Below are 20,851 nucleotides of genomic sequence, written 5' to 3'. Positions count from 1 at the left end.
TACATAGGAAGTCTGAGGTAAAATTCTGTAAGTGAGATTACTGGTCAAAGAATAAAAACATTTGTAATTTTGATAGATATTTTCAGGTTGCCTTCCATAGGGTTGCAATCAACAATGCATAAGAGTTCCTTGCCATAAAAAAAAAAAATTAAAAAAAAAAGTTCCTTGCCAAAAATATGTTATTAAATTTCAAATTTTTTGGTCAATTTTGTTTTACTTTTCAGTTCTTACATTATAAGTGAAATTGAGCATCTTTCATGTGCTTAAAATCACTTACATTTCTTTTTTCTGGTAATCATCTGTTAATGTGCTTTGCCTATTTTCATATTATGTTCTTGCGTGTCTTGATAGCAAGAAATTTTTTATATATTGAGGAGATTATCCCTTTGTCAGTTTTCTGAGTTGCAAATATTTCCTATTTCTCTGCCTTGTAACTGACTCTAGGTGACCTATGGTAAAGAATCCTCCTGCCAATATAGGAACCACAGGAGACAAGGGTTGGATCTCTGGGTCAGGAAGATCCCATGGAGGAGGAAATGGCAATCCACTCCAAGATTCTTGCATAGAAAATCCCATGGACGGAGGAGTCTGGATGACTAGAATCCCCGGGGTCACAAAAGAGTTGGAGACAGCTGAGCATGACTATGTTTCTTGCCATCAGATTTTTTCGTGGTAAATACATCAATCCCCCTTATTTGGCTTTTGGACTTTGAATCATAGAAAGGCCTCTTTCACTCCAGTGTTACAAAGAAATTGCTCATCTTTCTTCTACTACTTTAATAGTTTTATTTTTCCATGTAAATTTTTGCTCTATTTGAGGTTTGTATTGATGTATATAGTGTACGGTATGGATCCAAATTTATCTTTTCCAGAAAGATATCTAGTTGTCCCAACATATTATATAATATACATGGGATATATATATACTTAGGGCACCAATTTTATTTGACCAAGAAAGACGTGAAAAATGACTGTCTACAGTTTCCAAGCTTTTGTTTTTTATTATATGAAAAAATTTTATTATTACTTTTTTGCCTGAGTGGGTATGGTTGATGCCACCTCTATTGCAGGGGTTCCCGATTACAGATACCATGCTTCAAAATGCCTTAGAGAGTCGTCTGTTGAACTAGCCGGCCGAATTCTACCCTCAGTAGGTCTGGAGTGTATGCATGTGCCAATTCCCTTCAGTTGTGTTTGACTCTTTGTGACCCCATGGACTGTAGCCCGCCAGGCTCCTCTGTCCATGGGATTCTCCACACAAGAATACTGGAGTGGGTTGCCATGCCCTCCTCCAGAGTATCTTCCTGACCCAGGGATCAAACCCGTGTCTCTTAAATCTCCTGCAGTGGCAGGCAGGTTCTTTACCACTAGTGCCACCTAGGAAGCCTATCCATCTTCATCCATACTTACTCTCAAAGTGAGCTCAACCTGCCTTGAGGCTTTCAAACTATCTGCTGAAGACTCTTAAATTCATATCATCAGTGCAGACCTCTCTACTTTACTCCAAACATTATCCACTACTTGATCTCTACCTCTTGGATGTCTAGTAGACATCTAGACTTAGTATATGCAAAACCAAGCTCTTGATTTCCCCTGGAAGAATCCTGTTCCTTCTGCAGTCTTCCCCATCCCAGGAAATGGCAAGTTTTATCCTCCCAGTTGCTCAGGCCCCAAACCTTAGGGTCACTATTGATTATTATCTTTTTCATATGTCCAAATCTACTTCCTCAGCAAATGCTTTTGGATTTTTCTTCAAGATATATCCCCATATGGATCACCTCTCATGACCTTCCTGCTATCACCCTGGCCCAAAACTCCACAATCATTCATCTGAAGTACAGAAATAATATCCTAAATGGTCTTCCTGCTTCTCCCTAGAAGATAGAGTTTATTCTAAAATCTGAAGCAAGAATGATCCTAAATCTAAGCAGGTCTCCTCTGCTCAGATCCCTCCAATGCTTTTCCAAAGTTCTCTTAATATGAGGAAAAGCCTACACGATCCTATACAAATCTGGCCTTCCGTGATTTCTCTGATGTCTGCTTCAAATTCCCTCTGCCTTTCTAACACTAATAAAACCACCCTGACTTTTTCCTGTTCTTCCTACAAGCCCATAACACTCCCACTTTAGAGCCTTAACACTTATGTTCGGAAATACTTATGCTTGGAATATTCCTCCTCTGGCTGTCTTCATGGATCACTCTGTCTCCTCCTACGGTTCTCAAGTATTGTGCTTCAGTGTGGCATTCTCTGGCCACCCTATATTAAATTGTAAGCACCCTCCAGCCTAGCACTCCGTATTCACCATTTTTGTTATATTTTCCTTTGAAGTTTATCGCCATCCCCAATATACTACAGGTTTTACTTTGTGTGAGTGAGTGTGTGTGTGTGCATGTAATGTGTATGTTTCTCCCTGCCAGCTTGCAGGAAGTTTTGGGGAGACAAGGATTTTTGCCTTTTTTTAAAAATTGAAGTATAGTTGATACACAGTTGGTTTACAATGTTATATTAGTTTCAACCTATTTTTTACACTGAGGTATCCCCAGTGCCTAAATGTAGGGTAGATGTGGTATCCTGGAAGCCTGGTACTTCATAGGTACTCAATAAATAGCTGTTGAATGAATGTACAAATGAATGAAAGAAACCAGAGAATACACATAAGGCAGCTGTCACCAGGTGACAAACTATTGAGGAATCTTAGGTCCAAAGAGGCAATAGAGAAAAAGTAAGTTAAAAAAATTTTTTTATTTTCTATTGGAATATATTTGAGTTACAATGTTGTGTTAGTTTCAAGCATACAGTAAAACAATTTAGTCATATGCATACATATACCTGTTCTTTTTCAGATTCTTTTTTCATTTAGGTTATTACAGAATATTGAATAGAGTTCACCGTGCTATATAGCAGGTACTTGTCAATTATGTTTTTTATATAGTAGTGTATATGTTAATCCCAACTCCTAATTGATCCATTTCCCCCCCTTCCCATTTGGTAACCATAAGTTTGTTTCCTATGTCTGTGAGTCTGTTTCTGTTTTGTAAATAAGCTCATTTATATCATTTTTTTAGATTCCATGTATTAGTTATATCATGATATGGTATCACCATATGATACTGGTCTAGAAAAGGTGAGTTTTGAGGAGTAGTGACAAGTACGAGGGCAGGAGGACTGGCTCTGATTTCTTTCTCTTTTTTCTCAAGCCACTAAAGAAAGGCAGGAGCTATCGGAGGGTTGCTATAGGGAAGGAAAACCCACTTCCATAACCCAGCTCAGGAGCACGTGATTTCCATCCTTCCCAGCATATATATCATGTAATCAATTCTGGCTAATGGTATATGAGTGGAAGCTGCTTACCCTCTTCTTCCTGAAAGTTGGAATGTAAATGGAGAGTTGGTGAGCCAGACTGGACCATGTAAATAAGGACAACATCCTAGTTGATGACAAACCAATAGAATAGAAGGATTTGGGCCCCTGGACAGTCTTATGGAAGATAGAGCAATCGACCTTCCCAGGAGAGCACACCTACTTTTGACAGAGAGAAATACAACTTCCACCTGCCATCCAGTAATTCAGCCATTATCATGGGATCCTATTGCCCCTCTCCTGTGTTTTAATTCTTCTTTTCTATATCCTAAGCCTTTTTTTCCTTGGTTTGTCTTATTTTAGTGTCATAATCCCTAGGAAATTTCTTGATATATTCAAGAGTATGTAAGAGACATATTTTGAGATTTGTATACCTGAAAAAAGGTGGGCATGGCAACTCACTTCAGTATTCTTGCCTGGAGAATCCCATGGACAAAGAGCCTGGTGAGCTATGGTCCATAGGGTTGCAAAGAGCTGGACACAACTGAAGAGACAGCATGCACGTGTACCTGTAAAGGCATGTGATTACTACCCTCATGCATAATTAATGGTTTTTGTGAATATAGAATTCAAGGTTAGAAATAATTTTCCTTCAGAATTTCTGGTGTGACTGTCCAGAAGTCCAACAACATTCTAATTACCATCTTTTGTTTCTATATAATCTATTATTTTTTGTTTTTACCTCTCTCTCTCTAGAAATTAGTAGGATCTTTGTTTTAACCTCCATTGTTCAAAATTTATAATGATAAGCCTCTGTGTAGTTGATCTTCATCCCTTGTGCTGAGTACACAGTAGAAATTTATGTCCTTTTTGTTTTAGAAATTCGTGCTGTTTAATTCTGGACATTTTTCTTGAATTGTTTCACTATCGATTTCCTTTTATTTTTTTCTCCTTTTCCTTACTTTCTATCTCTCTTTATAAAATTGTTCTCATCCAGATTTTGGATCTCCTGAGTTGGTCCACTAGCATTCTTGCTTTCTTTTTGCCTTATATTTTTTGCTCTACTATCTGGAAAAATGTTCTCAAATTTATCTTCCTACCAGTCTATTAATTTTTATAACTATTCTTCTATCCTATTTTTAATTTCTAGCAACTTTTTTGTTCTTGTACAGTATCTTCTTGTTTCATTCATAAGGTAGTTTCTATTTGGGGTGAGGGAATTAAAAATTTATTTGAAAGCCCTGAGTAAGTGAATGGAGCTTGTTGACTTTGGACTTCATTATAAGGTGATCTCATTAAGCCATTTGATGGTAAACTAATGTTAGGTCTTTCCTCTTGGGGTGGTCAGATTCTTCTAATGTGCAGTGTGAAGGATCAAGGTCTTGCTGCCATCATTCTTAGGGCTCAGTGGGGGAGGGAGCCTGGGGGTGGGGTGGTGTCCCAGCCTTCAGTCTTGTTGGTCCACTTAATCCTGCCTTCTCATTCCCTCCTCTCCATTTATTAGGGTGTTCATGGTCTCACATGTACTTGGTATTCTCTAGCCCAGAGATCTCATGTTTCTCCCTTTCCAGAAAATAAACCTTTACTCTTTGTCTTTGACAGTTCAGGCTGTTATATCAAATTACCATAGGCTGGGTGGCTTAAACCACAAACAGTTCAGAAGGCTGGGAAATCCAAGATCAAGGTGACAGCAGATCCAGTGTCTAGTGAGGGTTTACAAACAGCCACCTTTTCATTGTATCTCACATGGCAGAGAACAAAGACAAGCTCTAGAGTTCTTATAAAAGCACTAATCTCATTCATAAGGGCTCCACTCTGGTGAACTAATTACCTTCCCACCTCGAATTGGGGGCTAGGATTTCAACATATGAATTTTAGGGGTAAATATTTAGTCTGTAACAGCCTACAGATAATCTGAGGCGAGAGAGGATTAATCAACCACAAGTGTAGACTGAAGGAGGGGATTTAGATTCTCACTGGCTTTTACTCACTTGCTATCATAGCCTTCCTCATTATCATTCATCTAGAGATAGTTGGTGTTGCCAATTTCTGATCCTTTTTAGAATTTTCCCAGTAGGTTTAGCTGGATCTCAGCTCTCCCCATGCTACCAATAATTTGGCTTCTTTGAGTCTCCTAAGTCATCTATGTTATTTCTAGCATCCAAAATTTTGTAATTACCTCTTTCCCATCTCCCAAACCAAGCATGTTCGTATCATTAAAAGCAACAATAACAACTTTATTGTTGTTGTTGTTTCAGGAGGAAGCAAGGTTAAATACGTATGCTTAACCCACTCTTTGTTCAGGGGTTCGGAATGCTTCCTTGTACATGTATTATATCTGTGTGTTTTGCTATTAAGTCAAAGGATTATGCCTTTGCAAACAATCAGCATCTTCTCTCTATGGCCAACAAAAACAGACTTAGAGACCACCTTCTAGACATACACACATTCATGCACACAGGTGCGCACACACACAGATAACTTATAACCCTCCTGCACATGGAGCAGGTGACAATAATCCATTCTGCAAAGCGCTAAGCTTGACTGCTACACAGAGCCCTGTCCTTACACCTTAAAGCAGTCTGAAGCCCTGTATTCAACAAGGGAAACATAAGGAGGCAATGACTTACAGATTAATGCTCCAGCGCTTTAAAAGGCTGATTTAAGAAATATTTATTGAGTTCATATAAAAGTGATAAAAGACATCAATATGATGGTTGTTGTTCAGTCACTAAGTCATATTCGATTCTTTGTGATCCCATGGACTGCATCACACTTCCCTGTCCTCCACTATCTCCTGGAGTTTTGCTCAAACTCAGGTCCATTGAGTCAGGGAGGCCATCCAACCATCTTATCTTCTGTTGTTGCCTTCTACTCCTGCCTTCGATCTTTTCCAGCATCAGCTTTAGCATTCCTTCCAATGAATATTCAGGATTGATCTCCTTTAGGATTGACTGGTTTGATCTCCTTGCAGTCCAAGGGACTCTCAAGAGTCTTCTCCGGCACCACAGTTCGAAGGCATCAATATTTCAGTGCTCAGCCTTCTTTATGGTCCAGCTCTCACATCCCTACATCACTGCTAGAAAAACCATGCTTTGACTATATGGACTTTTGTCAGCAAAGTGATGTCTCTGCTTTTTAATACAATGTCTAGGTTTGTCACCTAGGTTTCTTCTTTAATATGCCATCTAGGTTTGAAACCTATGTTTCTCCCAAGGAGCAAGCGTCTTTTAATATCATGGCTGCAGTCGCTGTCTGCAGTGATTTTGGAGCCCAAGAAATAAGGTCTGTCACTGCTTGCATTGTTTCCCCATCTATCTGTCATGAAGTGATGGGGACAGATGCCATAATCTTAGTTTTTTGAATGTTGAGTTTTGAGCCAGTTTTTTCACTCTCCTCTTTCACCTTCATCAAGAGGCTCTTTAGTTTGTCTTCAATTTCTGCCATTAGGGTGGTATCATCCGCATATCTGAGGCTGTTGACATTTCTCCTGGCAATCTTGAGGACAGAAATGGTAAGGATCTAACAGAAGCAAAAGACATTAAGAATAGGTAGCAAGAATACACAGAAGAATTGTACAAAAAAGGTCTTAATGACCCAGATATCCACAATGGTATGGTCACTTGCCTAGAACCAGACATCCTGCAGTGTGAAGTCAAGTGGGCCTTAGGAAGCATTACTACAAACAAAGCTAGTGGAGGTTATGGAATTCCAGTTGAGCTATTTGAAATCCTAAAAGATGATGCTGTGAAAGTGCTGCACTCAATATGCCAGCAAATGTGGAAAACTCAGCAGTGGACACAGGACTGGAAAATGTCAGTTTTCATTCCAATCCCAAAGAAGGGCAATGCCAAAGAATGTTCAAACTATGACACAATTTCATTCATCTCACATGATACCAAGGTAATGCTCAAAATCCTTCAAGCTAGGCTTCAGCAGTATGTGAACTGAGAACTTCCAGATATACAAGCTGAATTTAGAAAAGGCAGAGGAACCAGAGATCAAACTGCCAACATCCATTGGATCATAGAAAAAGCAAGAGAACTCCAGTTAAACATCTACTTGTGCTTCATGAGCTATGCTAAAGCCTTTGACTATGTGGATCACAACAAACTGAGAAAAGTCTTCGAGAGATGGGAATACCAGACCACCTTACCTGCTTCCTGGGAAACTTGTATGCAGGTTCAAGAAGAACCAGACATGGAACAATGGACTGGTTCAACTTGGGAAAGGAGTACAAGACAGATTAAATGAACCAAACATTGGGAATTCTACTTGAAAAGACTGTAATGAGATAAGTTAGAGAAAGATGTCCCTAAACTGACAAAACAGTTGTCTTCCTAACAAAAGTGCCCACTAAACTACCATGAAAACATGGTAGATGCCCAATAAATTTTTGTGCAATAAATTAATAAATGATTAAAAATGAGACCTACACCTAAACATACCAAGTAGACTCAAGATTTGTAAATAAATAATCCTATATGAACTGTCAGGGATAGAATGAGTTACTTACAAAATAAAAAACATTAACACCAGGCTTATTTGGGGAGGGGGGCGGGTAACACTAACTATTAGAAAGGTGATAGAGTATCATTTCAGAATACAAATAAAAAATATGAGTCAATAATTCTGTGTCATATTTTGGTCTTGTTCATAAGAGAATGTAACAGAAGATACTTTTATATATTTAAGGGCTCAAAAAGTAAACAACTTAAATATCTTCTCTGAAAAAAACAAATTCAAGGTACTCCAGTTGACTGAGAAATGAATCAAAATCAGGAAATGATACAATATCAGTAACTAACCTACAGAGCTTATTAAAATTCCACTAATTTTTCCTTTAAATGCCTTTATCAGGTTTCGGCTTTTAAACCTATTTTAACATATGACTTTCCTTTCAGGCATTTATACCCTTAAAAAAATGTTACTGCCAATTGCTACTGCAGTGGTTTTCAAGCTTGTCTGCACATTAGAATCATGTGGCGAGCTCTTAAAAATTCCTAGAGAAAATTCTTGAGAAAAAATAAAGCTGAAGTCATCATTCTCCCCAATTTAAAAATATATTACAAAGTTTTGCAACTGAAATAGTATGGTATTGGAATAAAAACAGACCCATAGATCAGTGAAACAGAATAGAGTCCAGAAATAAACCCAGAAATTTGGTTAAATAATTATGACAAAATAAAAATAAAAATGACAAAAGGGCCAAAAATATGAAATTTTTCAATAATTGGTCCTGGGAGAGTTGGACAGCCTTTTGCAAAAGAATGAAATTGAGCCACTATCTTACATGATACACAAAAACTGAACTAAACATGGATTAAAGACTTTAACATAAGACCTGAAACCATAAAATTCCTGGAAGAAAGCATAAGCTGTAAGCTCCTTGATATATCTGTCTTGGTGATGATTGTTTGACTCTGACACCAAAAACAGTAAAAGCGAAAATAAACAAATGAGACGGTATCAAACTGAAAAACTTCTGCACAGTAAAGGAAACCATCAACACAACAAAAAGGGAAACCCACTGGAAACCCATATATCTGATAAGGGACTAAAACAAACAATATCATACAACTCAGAAGCAGAAAGCCAAACAATCCGATTAAAAATGGAGAGAGTATCTGAATAGACATTTACCAAAGAAGACACACAGATGGGCAACAGACACATGAAAAGATGCTTGACATTACTAATTATCAGGGAAGTGGAACTCAAAACCACAATGAGATATCACTTCATACCTGTTAGAACTGATGCTATCAAAAAAATAAGAAACTAGTGTTGGTGATGATGTGGAGAAAAGGGAACCCTTGTGTACTGTTGGTAGGAATGCAAATTGGTGCAACTACTATAGAAAACAGTATAGAGGCATCTCAAAAAATTAAAAATAGAACTCCTGTGTGATCCAGCAATTCTACTTCTGGGTATTTATCCACAGAAAACAAGAACACTAATTTAAAAAGATATATGCACCCCTTTGTTCATTGAATGAGATGGTTGGATGGCATCACTGACTCGATGGACATGAGTTTGAGCAAGCTCCAGGAGTTGGTGATGGACAGGGAAGCCTGGCAGGCTACAGTCCATGGGGTCACAAAACACTGGACACGACTGAGTGACTAAACTGAACTGACTGTGTTCATTGCAGCATTATTTACAATAGTCAAGATACAGAAACAATCTAATTGTCTAAGGATGAATGAATGGATACAAAATTGTGGTGTATATATATATACACACATATACATATAGTGGAATATTATTCAGCCATGAAAAAAGAAAAACGAAATCTTGCATTTTCGACCACAAGGATGGACCTTGGGGACTTTATATTAACACTAAGTAACATTAGTCAGATAAACACCATACGATCTCTCTTATATGTGGAATCTAAAAACAAAACCCAAAAACCAAGCAGAGAGATACAGAGAACAGATCGGTGGTAGTAAGAGGTGGGGGTGGAGGTGGGAGAAATGGGTGAACTGGGTTTGTTTGCTTTAGTGAAAATAAAATAAAAAATTACCAAACCAAGGCCTATGGGACAGAGGCATAAGTGTACTGAAGTTCCTCGGTGACTCCAATGTGTACACAAATTTGGAAACCACTGTACTACTATTAAATGAATTCTATGAGCTGTGTTGCCCATGAAATATTATTCATAAATTACTGAAATATTACTTGAAATAAAACAGGTGGGAGGACAGTTATAGCAGATAACAATTTCTCTCTGAAAAGAAAAAATTTCCAGGCTCTCTTCCAGTCAAGCAAACCATACTCTCCTTGGGTGCTGTTTCCAAATAGTTTCTCTTAGAAGCTGCTAAGTTTAGAACAGGTTAGTCCATCCCTTTATTGTTCCCTCCTTTCTTCAAAGCCTGGCACATGGTAGAAATTCAATAAATGCTGAATGAATGGATGGATGGGACTGTGCTTTCACAAACCTGTTTTCTGAGGCCAGGAGAGCAGGGGGAAGCTATTAAAATTTACTTAAAGAGTAGGCCTTTGTGTCAGTAAGAGAGAGTTTAGCTTTGAAGCAGTCAATCTAACCTCTGTATCTTCCATCCTTAATAGATAAGTGAAAAACAGGGGAGCTTCAAATGATATACAGGTATACAGAGTCCTGTCCTTGTTAAAGTCTCAAAAGCCTCCCCATCTCTCCTGAGATCCACTTCTCCACAATCCAGGACAATGCCCTGGCTTTTAATGTTTTGACATCACCACTGAGTAAGAATTCAGCTATGTGTCATGAGTGGGAAACAAATGTTTCCCTATACCTGTGAGTGATGAAAATCTTGGCAAACTGGAGCACAGTCTTCTTTCCAAGAGGTGCTACTGCTCACCTCAGTCAGAACCCAGCTTTCCAGGCATTCCCATTACTCCAAAGAAGCTGGAAATTCTGATACTATGTAAAATCTTCCATTTTAGAAATGTCACCTCACATTTTAAAAGGAAAAAAAAAAGCCATACTGGCCAAATAAAACCCACGTGCAGACTTTATCTGGGCACTGCTTTAATCTCTGCCATTGTTGCAGGGAGAACTCTTAAAAAGGAGTATCACAGCATTTCTGAGTGCAAGCTTGTGCTGCTCACAGTACAAGAGGCCAGTAAATTGAGAGACAAGGTTTTGGGGCAAGAAATGGTAACTATTCAGAAATCCAGCAGACTGAGAAGATGGTGGAGGAGTATTCCAAAGAATCATCTTACCCAAGTTAGAATTCAGGTTTCTTTTATACTAAAACGGGCAAGGTGGGTATGGCTAGTTGCAAACTTCTTGGTGCTAGAATCTTTTGTCCTTGTAGGTCTCCAGTAGATAAGGTCTACATGTTCCTATAAACCTCCGACAAGACAAATGTTATCCTCTGTTCTGCAACTTTTCATTTCTATATGAGTAAAAGTGTTATACTTTTAAAGGTCAGAGTCTAGAGAATGCACAGTCCCACATATTTCAGGCTATAGGCAACACTTTTTACAAAAGGTACAGAGCCAGCGTGACAAAAGCACAGGCACCAGAGCACAAAGGTTAGAGTTGAAAGAATAGGTTCAGTCTGCAGTCAGGTTTGTTCTTCTCTGTTGCAATAGGTGTTGGAAAATGAGCACATCAAAAGGGAAAAAGGTTTTTGGTGTTATTGTATAAATGCAAAAGTAACTGCAGTAAATTCTACAATTTTCTGGCTTCCAATTCAAACTCAATTTAGAGATTATTCCCTTAACTAACCTGGTAATCTTGACTCCCAACATAAGTTAGCATAAATACTTGTTTTCTTTATCCTACTTTATATAAAAATATTTCAAAATAATGCTATACTATATAAACAAATAAACCTACTAAATTTTCCAGTTTCATTTGTTCTTAGAATAATTTCCACAGTGATGTACTACAGTCAGGGGTGTACATTTTACAAAGAGTCTGTGGTAAAGGCACCTAAGTGGAAAGTGAAAAGCTTCTCCCAATTTGTTCTGGTGTTCACAATGACAGCTCAAAGAACAAGGGAGCAAAGTACATTTTTCTAGGAGCCTTGAAAGGCAATTTTGCTGTCTGTCCCTGGGCTGAGCTATGAGGGTTGCCTACCATGCTTGCTAAACTCTCTAGAGACTGCTTTTTAAGGAGATCTGGGGCCATCTGCCAACTTTCCCATTTTGCCTCTAAGAGATGGAATACTTCCTGCCATATCAGTAAACAAGGATGTCACAGTCACCAGCAGCCACCACAGATAGTGAGCTGGTGAGCCCTGAGGGAACTCAGGGTTAGGGTTAGGGTTTAGGAAGGAAAGACTGCCTGCCGTCCAGTGGCCATCAGACTGCAACCACTCCCTGTGGTGAGCCCTGAGAAACTTAGGGTTGTGAAAACAGGATACTGGCCCCTGAAAGCTAAGGCATGTATCAAAGCAATCATTTCTGTGAACCCAGACTCTTGAAGCTTCTCAAACATAGAAAAGTGCTAAATTCCTTGACTTGGGTCATCTGGTTTTCTTTAATTAACAATAATCTTTTGATGTTCAGATGACCTGTCAAGTTTGTTGCAAAACTTCTATATAACCTGGTACCACTCCTTGCCTCCTTGGAGTTCTCTCAGGGTTTCTTGAAATGCTATCTCCTTGGCTTGAAGTCCTAAAAATTCCCACCAAATAAAATAAAACTTTTAAGTTGTGAATTTTTTTTTTAAGTTGAGACCTCTCTTTGAAAAAAAAGAGAGGTGATTTTTTTTCTGAAGCACAGGCCTGGTCATTTCTGAAAACCTGAATGTGGGAGTGGATGGAATTGCCTACAAGGAAGAGTGTGGCATGAGTGGGTGCAGGATCCCAGCAAACACAGAGCTTTAGGGACAGAAGCAATGAGAAATCTCAGAGAGGCAAGGGGAATCTATGTGAACACAGTACAGAGAAGACTCTGTTCCCCCAGAGGTTGTTCCTGGGGTGGCGAGTTTCCCCTATAGTAGGGACCCCAGTCCCTAAACTGTGGCACGTGCGGAGATGTCTAGCAAGAAGCATGCTGGCTTAACCTGGAGGTAACCACTTACACACTGAAGATAGTGATTGCAGCCATGAAATTAAAAGACGCTTACTCCTTGGAAGGAAAGTTATGACCAACCTAGACAGCATATTAAAAACCAGACATTACTTTGCCAACAAACATCCGTCTAATCAAGGTTATGGTTTTTCCAGTGGTCGTGTATGGATGTGAGAGTTGGACTGTGAAGAAAGCTGAGTGCTGAAGAATTGATGCTTTTGAACTGTGGTGTTGGAGAAGACTCTTGAGAGTCCCTTGGACTGCAAGGAGATCCAACCAGTCCATCCTAAAGGATATCAGTCCTGGGTGTTCGTTGGAAGGACTGATACTGAAACTCAAATACTTTGGCCACCTCATGCAAAGAGTTGACTCACTGGAAAAGACCCTGATGCTGGGAGGGATTGGGGGCAGGAGGAAAAGGGGACGACAGAGGATGAGATGGCTGGATGGCATCACCAACTCGATGGACATGAGTTTGGGTAAACTCCGGGAGTTGGTGATGGACAGGGAGGCCTGGCTGCTGCGATTCATGGGGTCACAAAGAGTCGGACACAACTGAGCGACTGAACTGACTGAATCACTTACACTGGGCTTTCCTTGTAGCTCAGTCGGTAAAAGAGTCTGCCTGCAGTGCAGGAGACCGGGGTTCGATCCCTAGGTTGGGAAGATCCCCCGGAGAAGGAAATGGCAACCACTCCAGTATTCTTGCCTGGAAAATCTCATGGACAGAGGAGCCTGGTGGGCTGCAGTCCATGGACTCGCAAAGAGTCGGGCACAACTGAGCGACTAACAGTTACTTAATCACTTACACAAGGAAGTTAGGTCTGAACTCGGGAGATTGAGTTCCATAGGGGCACTGATGGGTTTGCAGGGCAAAGGATGAGGCCCGCGGACCGCACTGGGCTAAGATGTCCTGTGGGGATCCTGCCGCGGATTTAGTCTCTTGGCGCTCTAATTTTGCCGTCACCTCCACTTTAATCGCCTGCGGCCAAGGAAAGGCAAGCCCGGGCGCTCTCCTTAAGTTCCCGCCCTCGCCGGGCGCTGCCTCCTCCTCCTCCCTCCGCGGCCGCCCCGCCCCTGCCGGGTCTCGGTAGCTGCTCCTGCTCGCAGCTAGGAGGCATGGAGGGCGGTGTCAGCAAGGCGGGCGGCCTGGGCCGCACCATATGCGTGCTGACTGGGGCTTCCCGGGGCTTCGGACGGACGCTGGCCCAACTCCTGGCCCCGCTGCTGTCGCCCGGCTCCGTGCTGGTCCTAAGCGCCCGCAATGACGAGGCCCTGCGGCAGCTGGAGGCCGAGCTGGGCGCCGAGCGGCTGGGTCTGCGCATCGTGCGGGTGCCCGCCGACCTGGGCGCCGAGACCGGCTTGCAGCAACTGCTCGGTGCTCTGCGCGACCTCCCCAGGCCCGAAGGCCTGCAGCGAGTGCTGCTCATCAACAATGCGGGTAAGACGCCGGCGGGCCCCGGAGCGCTTGGAATACTGCTTGGCGTCCCGTTCTGTTTTCCCTCTCTTTCATCCCCCTCGCTTCTTGGAACTTTAAAGGTGACTCCTAGGACTCAGAAAAGACGCCTGGAAGTCCTGGTTTCAGCGAGGTGTGGAGGAAGATCTAGTGCTGTCCGGGCGGCGCATTCTCCCCTCTTCTCCCCCGTCCCTCTTCCTGTTTCAACGCCATTTGTTCCAGAATGCCTGTAGAACTTTTCTGAGCCTCTTGTTCAGCGCCCTCTGGTGGAGACCTGAGTTAGGGCATGGAGTCTCCCCGCAGATGTAAATTTCCCCCACTTATCCAAATGGCCCCCAGAGTTCCCCTGAACCCAGCCCCAGAACAGAGCATGCGCCTTCTCAGTTTGAAGCGTCGGGTAAGGGGGTTCCCCACGTTTGTCAGTCTGCAGGGCTGGGAAGAGGGAGGCGTCTTCAGAAGCCCTAGAGAGCCTCCTTTAGGTGTGGTTGGGAAGCGGGTGTCTGAATGAATTTGAAAAGGGCTGGAAGACGAGAAAACCCCGCCTTGCACTGGTTGATTGATAAGGTCTGGTTTTTCAGCCACTCTTGGAGATGTATCCAAACGTTGGGTGGACCTGGCTGACCCAACTGAAGTGAACAACTACTGGACCCTGAACTTGACTTCCATGCTCTGCCTGACTTCCAGTATCCTGAGGGCCTTCCCGGACAGTCCTGGCCTCAGCAGGACTATGGTTAACATCTCGTCCATCTGTGCCCTGCAGCCCTTCAAGGGCTGGGCCCTGTACTGTGCTGGCAAGGCTGCCCGTAACATGATGTTCCAGGTCCTGGCGGCAGAAGAACCTAGTGTGAGGGTGCTGAGCTATGCCCCAGGTAGGTGAGGCTTTACTGCCATCCATGTTCTCAGAACTGGCTGGTTACCCTTTGGGGACTGGGCTAGGAGCCTTCTCTGTCTCTTGTATATAGAATATATTGTCCTTGAATCACGACCCATCATTCCTTAAGGGAAATACAGGCTCCAAGGAAGTTAGGGCTGGTGGGGGCAGGAAGCTGTAGTTAGTAGATATGGACTGAGAGTGGGGAGCTGCCTGGAATTGAGGGTGGGGACAGGAAGTCTGATATATTAGAGTCTGAGAGACGATTAGGATTTTTGGATTTGAATTCCAGGCCTGTGCCTCATTTCTTCATGTGAAATGGGGAAGATGTTACCTGTTTCACAGGGCCATTTGTAGGACTGAATGAGGTAAAACTTGTGGAAGTGATCCCAACTGTGAAGGACTATCTAATTGTTAGCGTTAGTAATTGTTAAATAGAACTTATCATACTGTATTATCTTAATGTGTATACACCTCTCTCTGCATAGGAAAGCCTTGAAGGCAGGGATTATGCACTATTGATCTTTCTGTCACCAGCTTCTCCACTAAGCCAGTCTGCAGTGAATCTTAGCTGAATGAAGAGCAGACAGACATTGTTGACTACTGATCATCCCATGCTGAACTGTGCTGGAACACTGGGGGATGCTGTGATAAATAAGATAGGGCCCCATTCTCATGAAATTTAAAGGAGGGGGGTGTCTTGTGACAGTTGGCCTGGTTTCTCATCTCTCTACCATGATGCTATTATACCCCTTTCTTAAGAGTGAGGCTTCTCTTCTAGACTTGAGGTTGCTGGAATTAGAAGATGGTTTATGATGTCTGAGCAATTTAGATGGAGATCCAGTAGTCTTTCCCCCTAGGAACCCTAGGGGCAAAGAGGTAGATTAACCTGATCAAAACCCAGATGCAACATAGCCCAGATCAAACCTTGGCTCCAAGGTCCTGATCAGTGCAACTTCTACTTCCTCATGCTCTCTAGTACCCAGTCCTCCCTCTTTTCCTCCCAAATATATACAGTTATTCTTGCAGCTGACATTCAACATAGCACCCACTCTGAGCTCAGCCTCAGACTCAATCAACAGAGAGCAAAAGGAAACCAGTCAGGAGCAGAACAAACTCCAGAATACCATGTGACTGGTTTACGTCTCAGGGAGCTGCCGTGGACATTGTGAGAAAGTTGAACTTTTTTGTGGGGCTCTTAGGGCCTGAATGAAGTCTGAGACCAGTTGGGTTTTTGTTTAAGTCTCTGAAAGAATGTCCTAACAGGTGTCCAAAGATGGAATGGACTTTTTGGAAGGATAGTAAATCCCTTCTTACTGGGGATGCACCGATATTTGAAAGATATTTGAGGATCAGGAGGATGATTCTTCAAAGTCCAAGATCCCTTGATTTTCTGCCCATGAGGTCCATTGACTCCAAATTCTAGGGCGCTGTGGTTCCCCAGGTAAGAAAGTACTTATAGGGATTTCTCTGGTAGTTCAGTGGCTAAGACTCCGTGCTCCCAATGCAGGGGGTCTGGGTTTGATCCCTGGTTAAGGAACTAGATCCCGTATACCACAACTGAGAGTTCACATGCCGTAACTAAAGATCACACCTGTCACAACTAAAAGATCCTAATGTCACCACTAAAAGATCTAGCATGCTGCAGTGGAGATTGAAAATCCACATGCCACAACTAAGACCCGACACAGCCAAATAAATAAATATTTTTTAAAAATAAGAACAGTGAACTTGTAAGAGTTCAAGAAGGAAACACTTTCTGGTGGTGTGACCAGGGATGGCTTTATTGGAGGCAGCTAACCTGGACATTGATCTTGAGGGCTGCTTCCGTATCAGCAGGTGGAAGGCACGCTAGACAAGTGGATGTAAAGGTGGGAACACTCTCCAAACTCACTTTCTGAGGCTAACATTATCCTCATACTAAAATCAGACAGGGACGCCACAAGGAAGGAAAATTATAGGCCAAAATCCTTGATGAGCATAGATGCAGAAATCCTCAACAAAATTATTAGTGAGCCAAATTCAAAAATAAGAAGATTGTATACCATGATCAAGTGGGATTAATCCTAGGGATGCAAGGATGGTTCAACATCTGCAAATAAATCAGTGTAATATACCACAATAACAAAACATAAAATTTGTATGATCATCTTAATAGAGAAAACAACGTGAAAAATCAGTTACATTTCTATACACTAATAATGAAGTATCAGGAAAAGAAATTAACAGTCCCATTTACAATTGCATCCAAAAGAATAAAATACTGAGGAACAAATTTAATGAAGGAGGTAAAAGACTTGTACACCAAAAACTATAAGACACTGATGAAAGAATCTCAAGAAGATATAAAATGGAAAGATGCCATGTTCATGGATTGGATGAATTAATATTGTTAAAATGTCAATACTGTCCAACCCAATCTATAGATTTCATGCAATCTCTATCAAATTTCCAGTGGCATTTTTCACAGAAATAGAACAAGCAATTCTAAAAGATATATGGAACCACAGAAAACTCTCAATAGCCAAAGCAGTCTTGAGAAAGAACAAAGATCCCCAGCATCATGCTCCTTGATTTCAAACTATATTACAAAGCCACAGTAATCAAACTAGTATGGTATTGGCATAAAAAATAGACACAATTTACCAGTGAAACCATCTAGTCCTGATGTCTTGGAGAAGATAATTTGGGGTTGAAATAATAGCTTCATAAACTTAGATGTACAGATCTCCTCAGAGATTTGGGAAGTTGTCAGCTATCGTTTCTTTCTTTCTTTTTTTTAGTTAATTTTAATTGAAGGATAATTGCTGCACAGAATTTTGTTGTTTTCTGTCAAACGTCAACATGAATCAGCCATAGGTATACATACATCCCCTCCCTTTTGAACCTCCCTCCCATCTCCCTCCCCATCCCACCCCTCTAGGTTGATACAGAGCTCCTGTTTGAGTTTCTTGAGCCATATAGCAAATTCCCATTGGCTGTCTGTTATTACACATAGTAATGTAAGTTTCCATGTTACTATTTCCATACATCTCACCCTCTCCTCCCCTCTCCCCATGTCCGTAAGTCTATTCTGTATGTCTGTTTCTCCATTGCTGCCCTGCAAATGAATTCCTCAGTACCATTTTTCTAGATTCTGTACATATGCGTTAGTATACGATATTTATCTTTCTCTTTCTGACTTACTTCACTCTGTATGAGAGCTCTAGGTTCATCTGCCTCATTAGAACTGACTCAAAGGCATTCCTTTTTATGGCTGAGTAATATTCCATTGTGTATATGTGCCACAACTTCTTTATCCATTCATCTGTCAATGGGCATCTAGGTTGCTTCGATGTTCTAGCTATTGTAAATAGTGCTGCAATGAACAATGGGATGCATGTGTCTTTTTCAATTTTGGTTTCCTCAGGGTAGGAAACCAACCTAGGAGTGGGATTGCTGGGTCATATGGTGGTTTTATTCTTAGTTTTTTAAGCAATCTCCACACCGTCTTCCGTAGTGGCTGTATCAATTTACATTCCCACCAACAGTGCAGAGTGTTCCATTTTCTCCACAGCCTCTCCAGCGTTTATTGTTTGTAGACTTTTGGGGAACACACAGGGAGCCACCTAGGGCCATGGGAGTTGACGTGGTGCTAGGGTGGGCTGGCTCGGGAGCACTTGAGAAGTTGGTTGCTCACTTCATTCTCCTCCCACGGGGACGGTGTCTCTCTCTGCTCTGGGACTTTGAGGAGGAGTGATGGGGTAGTGTGAATCTGTAGATTTGGTAGTCTAAGGGGACTGTGTTCAATGGACATTGGATGAGTCTGGAGCTTGATAGTGACAGTGTGGAGCCTTTGGTGATGCTGACCACGTGTCAGCCAAGGTGAGGTGTTGCCTCTGGCCAGACCTGACTCCACCCAACTCCACACATAGATAAGGGGCCCCTGCCTCAGCTGTGTCCCCTCATCTTCTGCACTTCATCTCCTAGGTCCCCTGGACACTGACATGCAGCAGTTAGCCCGGGAGACCTCTGTGGACCCAGACTTGCGAAAACGTCTGCAGGAGCTGAAGAGAAAGGGGGAACTTGTGGATTGCAAGATATCAGCCCAGAAACTTCTGAGCTTGCTGCAAAATGACAAGTTCAAGTCTGGAGCCCATGTTGATTTCTACGATGAATAAGACCATGCCCTTGGTTTTAGGGGCTTTCTTCCCCCTCTTACAGGCCCACCCAGGAGCCCTGTGCCTCCCTACCCGCTGCCACAGTGGCGCTGCCAACCCTACCTTACACAGATAAACACTCATGCTTACTGCCCTGCCCTCAGATCCAGCCAACTGTGAGGGCCCTGGGTGGCTGGAGTTCCCAGTTTTCAGATATCTGTATTGACCACCCTGAGTTAGGAGTGGACTTGGGAGAGACAAGTTATGGCTGTTGGTGTTCTTTGTCCCTAGAAATAGAATTTTAGGGATGGGGAAACTAGGACAGGAAGCTAAAAACACTGAGAAAAGGAGGATGGGTCTCCGGCCCGTGACCAGTCCATGGGGAAGGGGGTATGAGCTAGTGTCAAACAGGAGGACCCACGCAGATTGACAGATGGCCTGGAGGGATAGAAGGACAGGGATGCTCTTTGCCCAGGGTAGCAAGACCTTCACTTGAACTCTGTGTCCTCATTCTGCTTCTTCCTCCCTCCAGAATCTGCCATCTATCCACCAGATGGGGGAAGGAGCCTGAGAGTTTCTGTACATGTTAAAGGCAGATACAAATAAATTGTGGTTTGTCCTTTATTAATACCTGTTTTCTCTTCTGTTACAGGTCCTATGACTAACTTCCTGGGGTCCTCGACCCCAGGGGTGTACCTGAGGCAGTTAATCCAGACTTGGGGTGTTGCCCTCATGTCCTGGGGCGTCTTGGGGCTGTCTGCCTCTTCTCACAGAGCCCCCTCAGTTGCAAACCCAGGTTCAAACAGAGTTGTCCTGGGTGACTTGCCCTGACACCTGTGCCTCCTTTATGCCTGTGCTTATTCTTACCCCAGTCTTGTACCCTTTCCTCACCCTTGACCTATTCAAAGAGTATCCTGCCTTTCAGGCCGGACTTAGAGCTCCCCCGCCCTTGGGGAAAGGTAGTTTCCCTGGCTCTCTTGGATTCCAAACTCTGCCCTTTACCCACATGGCAATGCTCTGGATGGATCCCAGATCTTAAGAGGACCTTTCCTGGGCCCTCCTGGTAACATTCATCTGCCCCACGGACCTGACCTTCAGAAGGTTGGGCATAGGACCAACATGCCTTTGTGGGAGGTAGACAAGATTCTCAGAAGGAAAAACCCTGAGAAGCCAAGGGTGTGATCCTTCTGCAGATCAGTAGGTGTGGGCCAGGCTGAAAGCTCTGCAGTGGTGGTGGTCTGCAGCCAGCCAGCCCTTTGCCCCTGTTCCTTATTCGGTCAGAGAGCCCATGGGCCTTGCCAGCCATCTCGGGACCCAGCCCTGCCTCTGATTGCCGGACAGATCGCTCTGTTCCTCATTGTGCACAGCAGAGGGCGCGCTGAGGCCATGCCTCCTGGGGAACCAGAGGCGCTCTGGTCACTGTGGAGGCAGGCCCTGAGCAAGAGCTGGCGGTGCCCTGCTGGGTCCCCTAGGAGGGAGGGGGCAACTCATGCTCCTTCTTCAGCCAGCAGAGCCTTTGCCCTCAGTGGAGTCAAAGGCACTGTGCTCAGATCCCTGCTCTGCCACCCAGGGCA

The 20,851-nt window shown here is 42.7% G+C and overlaps 1 protein-coding gene across 1 annotated transcript; it reads left to right on the top strand.

The window, feature by feature from the left end:
- Positions 1-13,874: 13,874 nt before the first annotated feature.
- SPR (sepiapterin reductase) lies at positions 13,875-19,884 on the top strand. The gene is made up of 3 exons (XM_043468196.1): positions 13,875-14,252; positions 14,846-15,136; positions 19,108-19,884. Exons 1-3 carry the CDS (start codon positions 13,931-13,933, stop codon positions 19,296-19,298), a joined length of 804 nt encoding a protein of 267 aa, XP_043324131.1. The 5' UTR covers positions 13,875-13,930; the 3' UTR covers positions 19,299-19,884.
- The last annotated feature ends 967 nt before the right edge of the window (positions 19,885-20,851 follow it).

This window comes from Cervus canadensis, chromosome 5 (genome assembly GCF_019320065.1).
Source record: "Cervus canadensis isolate Bull #8, Minnesota chromosome 5, ASM1932006v1, whole genome shotgun sequence".
Taxonomy (NCBI): domain Eukaryota; kingdom Metazoa; phylum Chordata; class Mammalia; order Artiodactyla; family Cervidae; genus Cervus; species Cervus canadensis.
The sequence above is the reverse complement of the archived record's forward strand: the minus strand, read 5'-3'. Positions and strand labels throughout refer to the sequence as shown.

Coding starts and splice junctions, on each gene's coding strand:
- SPR (XM_043468196.1), top strand. CDS start 13,931: ATGGAGGGCGGTGTCAGCAAGGCGGGCGGCCTGGGCCGCACCATATGC. Junction 14,253..14,845: donor GCTGCTCATCAACAATGCGG/GTAAGACGCCGG, acceptor CTGGTTTTTCAG/CCACTCTTGGAGATGTATCC. Junction 15,137..19,107: donor GGTGCTGAGCTATGCCCCAG/GTAGGTGAGGCT, acceptor TTCATCTCCTAG/GTCCCCTGGACACTGACATG.